Here is an 8,229-nt window from a genome sequence, read left to right on the forward strand (position 1 = left end):
AGATGAAATCAATGCCGAGGCGGAGGCAGAGGAAAACAAAACCGAGGTATTACTTGAGATGGATCTTAACCTACCCTTGCCCGGAGACTACCATTTGAAAGTAATTTTATTTTATTTATTTATTTTTTCATTATAAAAAAGCACCTTGGAACCGCTTTCGCATTAATTCAAAGAATTTTATTTGTTAACTTACTTGGGATTTGTAGGATTAGAGGAGTCCTCCCTCCATTTGATGTTTTGGTAACCCATCCATGAAGGTTATTCATTGGAATAATTTATTTTAATTATTCCAATGAAGATGTGATTTAATCCAATAACTAATTTAACTGAAGATACCCTGCTGTTTCTTTACTTTGTTATACCTATGTACATATCCACTGGGTACTGACCTGCATGTTTATTATTTATCCTTACTTCCAAGATATTTAGTATGCTTTATCATTTTATTGATTTTATACATATTCATGTCTACTATGAACGTAGCAGTAATTCAGTTGAATGGCGATATAATGTTCATACTTCCTCCTCTCTCTCTCCCCTCTCTCTCAGATGTCCGAGACGTCGAGTATATCGCGGAGGCGTGGCCTGTCGTTCTCCATCGGCGACACCGAGGACGAAGTGGGCGGCAGTCTGTTAGAAGGTAATTCTCCAACACTTATAGGTATAGGTTATAGTCCCAATTCTTTCAATACAAACACGTACTTCAAAATTGCTGCAATTGCCCCTTTTCTTAATGTATTCACTTGTATAGCTTGCGAACCTCATCAACCAGAGTAATATTCCTTTATTTGAGGAATGGGCTTTGAGAGTTTTAACTATTAATACTAGCAGTGGCGAACTCCGTGGTCGAGTGGGGGTATCTGAACTATCTGGGTATCACTATCACACTCAGGATTCATGATTTGACTATTAACACTGGTACTACCCAGGGCTTGTCATTCACACCGATACAACTTACTAACTAGCGGATTTTCTTTCAGCATTTTCAAGCTTTTGTTTTGTTTTCATGTCTGGTGATGGTTCTTTATTGTGGTGCTTCTCTAACTTCTCTTTAATTTTGTAAAACTTTGCGCTAACACTTTTGGTTTTGGTTACACTTTTGGTTGCATTTCAAAAGTTGAGTTTTAAAAAGTTGGGACTTTTTAAAAGTTGTGTGTTCTTTCCTTTATATCAATACAAAGAAAATTACAAACTGTAGATAGCTTTTGCGGTACCTATCTTAAAAAAATGCTATTTTGGCTTTTTGATGATGCCTAATTTTTTGCATTAACAAAAGGTATGTAGGTAGGCATTTTAGCGCACATCTGCCCAGAATAATCATGTTGTTTACTGTAGATAAGTTTCATACACATCACAAACATTTTTCTGTTATATTTCTTATACCTACCATATTGGTTCCATATAGGCGTAGATAACAATTTTGTTCTTGGAAATATTTTAAACAGAACTCTTCTTTATTGTGTTTACCATTGGAATTTTCTATAGGTTTGATTGTCCTAACACTGATTACATTTTGCCGGCAGGAATCATAAATAAGCACACTGGGTTAGCTAAAACTAATCATGGTAATTCATTTTTATCTTTTTCATTTGGTTACAGTGACTACATTTTGCCGGCAGGAATCATAAATAAGCACACTGGGTTAGCTAAAACTAATCATGGTAATTCATTTTTATCTTTTTCATTTGGTTTGCTAGCTGTCAAACTTTTAGCTTTCATAGAGTAGACTAACAGATTTCAAAACAATAAGGATGCATACTTTCTTTTAACATAGTTTATTTTTTAAATTAAAGGTTCCGAAGGAAGGGTAGGTAATGTAGTTGTAGGTATGTTTATGTTCTCGGTCCACTCACTTCGTTGGTCTCGTAGGTAGGTATTACTATTAATAGATCCATCCATATAAAATTATTTATAGGAAAAATTTAACATTCTTTAATAATTAGACAAGAAGGAAATTTAAAAAAGTCGTCATTTGTGTTACCCTTTTTGGTCTTCCAGTTCTAAACACTCAAATGAAGTGAATTTGTACCGTGATTTTCACTTGTACCTAGAATAAACACATAGATTTTATATTCCGAGATTCACTATAATTAACTAATTGAACAGGAAGAGTATGTACAAACACCTACATAGTATGTGCACTATCTTTAAATCTAGAATCCCTAGATTATGGTTCTTAGGTCTGGGCTTCCTAAATATTATACCTTTTATTCTTTTTCTTCAAATAACAAACCTTACTAATCTGTTAACCTATACCTATTTGATATTTGGTGTTGGGTTTTTACCAGATTTTTTTAATGCATGCATGTTTACAAATAAAAACCTTCAATGACTACATCCGCTTGTGAGTTTTACTAATACCTAACCTCCATTGAATTTCAGGTATCCATGAGTTTCTTCTGATTTTACAAAAGATAGTTTTAATTTCTTTCCTTCTTCCTACAAATATTTTCAAAATACTACAACCAATCCGTCTATTTGGCAATATCAAACTTACCTAGTGAATAGACCAAGTGGGGTCAACAAAATTTGGTGTGAATTGGACTAGAATTTTCTATATTAGAGTTGAAAAGAGGGGATTGCTATTAATGACGCACATTCCTAATTTGAAATGATCTAGAACCAATAAAACTTTATATTATTGTAATGACCGTTAATGATTTTAGGATGTGTCCACACAAGGTCGATTCACATCGATCGGTGGCCGTCTACGTCTACTATGTGTGGACACACCTTTAGATTATATAACCCTACTTCCCTGAGAAGTATGTATGTACCTGTTCTAATCCGGTGTTGACTATTCCACCCAGGTGTGGATGTTCCAAAGGTTCACCGTGGTCATGGAGTACGAACAGAAACCTGCTCTTCCTCCACCATTCATCATCCTGTCCCACATTCTCCTCTTCATCAAATATCTGCGACGAAAATGCGAGGGCGTTCGCGAAACGTACGATAACGGACTCAAACTTTTCCTTGACAAGGAAGATCTGGAAAGGTTGTACGACTTTGAGGAGGAATGTGTGGAGGGGTATTTCCGGGAGAAGGAAACCAAGCTGGCCATGTCCACGGATGAGAGGATAAGGAACACGACAGAGCGCGTGGAGAATATCAACCAGAAAGTCGAAGACATCAATCAGAAGGAGAACAGTCAGAATTCTTCGATTCAGGTAATGTCGAGCCTTGCGTTCTTGAGAACCACTTTGGTAGCGTTCTGGAACTCTGGGTAAATTTAAGTTTCAGAAAAGGAATATCTAATGTTTGTAATTGGCACAATTCTGAGTCCACATTTTGGTTTGCATGAAAGCAGAATTACATATGAGACTTGGGATACCACCTAGAGTCCTAGACCAAACTATGCTAGGGAATCACCTAGATAGAAGTATGATCTTACACATTTTCGCTTTATCTTGACAGGCTCTGGAGTTTCGACTCCGCAAACTGGAAGATCTCTCCGAACAAACTCTCTCCACGCTGAGTGTAATCCATCGCTATTATTTACTCATTTGTAGTTCACCGTCCAACCTTTTATTTAAGTTGCAAAAAAATGCACAGTGAAAACCCAAAGTGCAAAAGATTTTTGTTTTTTGCACAGTGAAAACCCAAAGATACCTACCCACAGTTTAATCTATTTTTCAGTCCATTTATTTCTTCTTCTTTCCCCCCAGGTGTACTAGTATGTAACTAGCAAGCTTCTTTCAACAAGTCTGTTAGAAGGTAATTCTCCAACACTTATAGGTACCTATAGGTTATAGTCCCAATTCTTTCAATACAAACACGTACTTCAAAATTGCCGCAATTGCCCCTTTTCTTAATGTATTCACTTGTATAGCTTGCGAACCTCATCAACCAGAATAATATTCCTTTAATTTGAGGAATGGGCTTTGAGAGTTTTAACTATTAATACTAGTAACTATTAATACTGGCGAACTTTGTGGTCGAGTGGAGGTATCTGAACTATCTGGGTATCACACTCAGGCTTCATGATTTGACTATTAACACTGGTACTACCCAGGGCTTGTCATTCACACCGATACAACTTACTAACTAGCGGATTTTCTTTCAGCATCACGGATGAGCTAGAAACGGTCTGCGGACTACTCAGTCCCCCACGGTCTCCTCGCCTCCTCTCCCCTCCTGTCCCGGGTGAAATACCGCCCCCTTCCGCCATCAGTGGCGGCCCGACCGCCCGCAATTTCCGCCGATGTCGGCACGCCTCGGAAATGTCCAATCCGGAAATGGCGGTCTATTTGGAGAAGGAACATTTGAGGGATGCCGAGGAGAGTGATTATCATCTGATGGAGGAGATTATACACACAAGGTTCAATAATAAGGAGGCGGGATCTGACGCGGATAAGTTTGACAACAACGCGTTCTTCCTGACCGTCAACGAGGAGACGGCTAGTGAAATCCGCGCCAACGTAAGTATTGGTGGGGACTTTCCGAATGTGGCGTCTTTGAATCGCTATAGTAAAGCCTAGATGTTCACTGGGATGAAAGTTTGATTGCAGTATCTCAAGCATACATAGTTATAATTATAACGTTATTGACGTTGATAGATCCACTGAAAAAGATTTCAGGGGCCTAAGGCAGGTGAAAAACAGAAAAGAAAAAGATAATAATAAAAGATTCAATTTGAATTCTTTTATTATTATCTTTTGATTGCAGTATCTCAAGCCATTTTTCCTTGAAAGCGAATAAGGACAGCTTTTTGAATGTAACTGCTTGAAAGCGGACGAAAACAGGTCTCTTGGAGGTACAATGAGATTCCTTGAATGCTACACTTAAAGTCGTAGATGAATAAAGGGTATACCAGCTATATCAGCCTAGATGGCGTAGTAGTTAAGGCTTTCACCTCGTAATCAGGAGGGCGTCCCAGCCGCTAAATAGTCTACTCGCATTAATTCTAAGAATTTTATTTGTTAACTTACTTCGGATTTGTAGGATTAGAGGAGTCCTCCATTTGATGTTTTGGTAACCCATCTATGAAGGTTATTCATTGGAATAATTTATTTTAATTATTCCAATGAAGATATGATTTAATCCAATAAATAATTTAACTGAAGATACTCTGCTATTTCTTTACTTTGTTATACCTATGTACATATCCACTGGGTACCTACTGACCTGCATGTTTATTATTTATCCTTACTTCCAAGATATTTAGTATGCTTTATCATTTTATTGATTTTATACATATTCATGTCTACTATGAACGTAGCACGTAGCAGTAATTCAGTTGAATGGCGATATAATGTTCATACTTCCTCCTCTCTCTCTCTCTCTCTCTCTCTCAGATGTCCGAGACGTCGAGTATATCGCGGAGGCGTGGCCTGTCGTTCTCCATCGGCGACACCGAGGACGAAGTGGGCGGCATCTCAAGCCATTTTTCCTTGAAAGCGAATAAGGACAGCTTTTTGAATGTAACCGCTTGAAAGCGGACGAAAACAGGTCTCTTGGAGGTACAATGAGATTCCTTGAATGCTACACTTAAAGTCGTAGATGAATAAAGGAGATATCCTATACCAGCTATATCAGCCTAGATGGCGTAGTAGTTAAGGCTTTCACCTCGTAATCAGGAGGGCGTCCCAGCCGCTAAATAGTCTACTATTTCACCTGCCTTAGGCCCGGATTCAAAGATATCCGGGCCTAAGGCCAGTTCCATTTTGCTTATCCTACTTTTGTTACTCGTAGTATCGTTAGCCAATCCACTTGATATAATCCACTCTCCCAAATACTAGAACTTGTTGACTTTTTCAATTTAGTTTTAATTCGATAAGATAACAAACCTAATTTAGTTTTAGTTAGATAAGATAACAATAAAATCTCCATTGTACAGGGGGGCTTTTATCAATCTCCTAAAAAATAGAGGTGTCCCGCTTTCATTGCCCGACAGTGTAGTTGTAGCAATGAATGTAGGTAAAGGTAACACACTATTTACTGCAGTTATATAAGTAATAAGTAGGTAATGCACTAATATTTACAGCATTTAAATTGTATAGCCACACATGGCCTTGTTGCTTAGCGTGTAAATAAATAAATAAAAATTGTATAGCTGTATTAGCTGTGGGCCTGCGGGTTCGATTCCCGCCCAGGGTGGATTTCATCCTGAACAGATAATGTTCGTTCTCGGAACGGCTGGCTTTCTCCTATCCTGTCTTCCTTCTCTCTTCGATTTTGGGACGAGAAGACCTTAGGAATTACAGTTCCCTCTATCAAATCAACATGAGGCAAGTAGGACTGCTGTCAAGGAAGTGTAGCAGACCAGAGAATTGCTCATCTTGATGTCCTGTTTTGTCATGGGCAAAGGGACTTTTCAGTCTCAACCTAGCAGTCAAAATGAGGTACATATATGAGTACATTTTGTTGAATGGGGTAACCCCATTATTCCTTAGATAACACATAACACAAAAGGTACCTACTTGCTAGTTGTTTACACATTTGATTGATGTAGTAAATTAATTCCCATTAACTCTAAATGCAAGAACTGTTATTCTACTCTCAATTCATTCATTTTTTTTTTTTTTTTTTTTTTTTTTTTTTTTTTTTTTTTTAAAAAGTTTAAAAAAAACTCTCTGTTTAACATCCCCTAAAGTAAGTACATCATCTCCACTTACTCTTCTCAAGACACTGTTTACTTATGATGATAATGGAACAAGTTACAATCTAGAGCAGGGGTTCCCAAACTTTCTCAGGCCAAGGACCACTTTTGAATTTTATAATTTCCCACGGACCACTCGGCAAATAAACACTTGAAAAGGTAGGTCTGTCAAGATAGGGGAGAATTGGACTTTTTCTTCTTCTTTTGGGTCCACCTCGTGGACCACTTGAAACCCTCTCGCGGACCACAGTTTCGGAATCACTGATCTAGAGAGATGACACAGTAAACAATAAAATTACAGTAAAATCATTTTACATTTCCCTATTCGCGTTGACTTCTATATTATATTAGGTGATAGACATTTGTGTAACGTAGGAATCCATTTTAATTCGTGATCATTGTGATTTTTTTTCCTTGTGAAATACTATAGCTACACATGTAGATACCATTTAAGTGCTACATCGTTAGATAATTATTTGGACGAGAGCGTAGAATGTACAAAGATTGTCAGGATTAGGACCATATCTTGTATCTTTTTGTTAGGGCAGTTGGTGCTATTCGTGTAAGCAAATGTGCGGCGATCTAACGTTATGTGATTGACGGTTATTTTTAACTTATTAAGAGCAGGTTTTTAATTATTTATTACAAGCTTGGAAACCTTTCATTTTAATTCACAAGGAAACATTACTAAGCTTGGAAACCAACAAGTTTTTCCGTAAAAACTTAACGTACCTATGTAGTAGTTTACATAATACCTTTCAGACTACTGAAGTTTCAAATCGAGACCGTAAACTTTAAATAAAAATAAAATAAAATAAACACCTATTCAATACGTAGGTACCTACATGATTTTATTAAACCATTTAATGTCAAAGTACCTAGTTGTGCCGTGTAAACTGAACTTGTTTTAATTTTTTAACGCAACCACTTTCGTGTTAGTGAGTGTCTAAGAGTCTGAGTGACATTTTCATTAATTTATTGTCAAAGCTCAATAATTCACCTTCATGATCCGTCTAACCCTGATATTCCTAGGCGTCCTCCTATGTCACATTGACGCGTCCAATATTTTGGCTTTTTTCCCTATGGCCCTCAACTCTCATATCAAGCCATTCCAGCCCTTACTGTATGAGTTAAGCAGGCGCGGACACAATGTGACCGAAGTCAGCTCTTTTCCTCCTCCTCCAGGGGTGGACAACTATACATACGTTTATGTTCCTCATTTGTTCAATGGTAAGTTGGTATTACCTTGGGATTTCTCAATTTATTTAGCCTTAATATACTTTTTTTTTTACAAAGAACCTTTTGTTTCTAACAAAGATACTATGTAAATTGAGAAATCGCATTGACCTCAGGTACCATAAGCTTTGTACAAAACAATACAAGTAAGTATTATTTTGATAAAGTAGGTAGTGATAACGCAAACCCTATATTGAATGCGATTCCAAGAAATAAATAAGAAATTACTCGTAAAGTTCCAGGAAATAAACAGTCAGGTATTACGTTATGATAAAACTTGATTTTGATAGCTCACGGTCACGGGTCAATGAATCAAAACAAAAGTTGTTGTTGTTGTTGTTGTTGTTGTTGTTGTTGTTGTTGTTGTTGTTGTTGTTGTTGTTGTTGTTGTTGTT

General features: G+C 37.2%; 1 protein-coding gene across 1 annotated transcript in view; it reads left to right on the forward strand.

Moving 5' to 3' along the window:
• Positions 1-8,229, forward strand: part of LOC103509069 (transient receptor potential cation channel trpm) — a 72,118-nt gene that overhangs the window by 56,174 nt on the left and 7,715 nt on the right. The window contains exons 20-23 of the mRNA XM_017444023.2: positions 2,811-3,167; positions 3,415-3,515; positions 4,064-4,418; positions 7,714-7,828. Coding sequence (XP_017299512.2) covers positions 2,811-3,167; positions 3,415-3,515; positions 4,064-4,418; positions 7,714-7,828 — 928 coding nt within the window. The remainder of the gene's footprint in view (positions 1-2,810; positions 3,168-3,414; positions 3,516-4,063; positions 4,419-7,713; positions 7,829-8,229) is intronic.

Source organism: Diaphorina citri, unplaced genomic scaffold, assembly GCF_000475195.1.
Source record: "Diaphorina citri unplaced genomic scaffold, Diaci psyllid genome assembly version 1.1 scaffold463, whole genome shotgun sequence".
Taxonomy (NCBI): Eukaryota; Metazoa; Arthropoda; class Insecta; order Hemiptera; family Psyllidae; genus Diaphorina; species Diaphorina citri.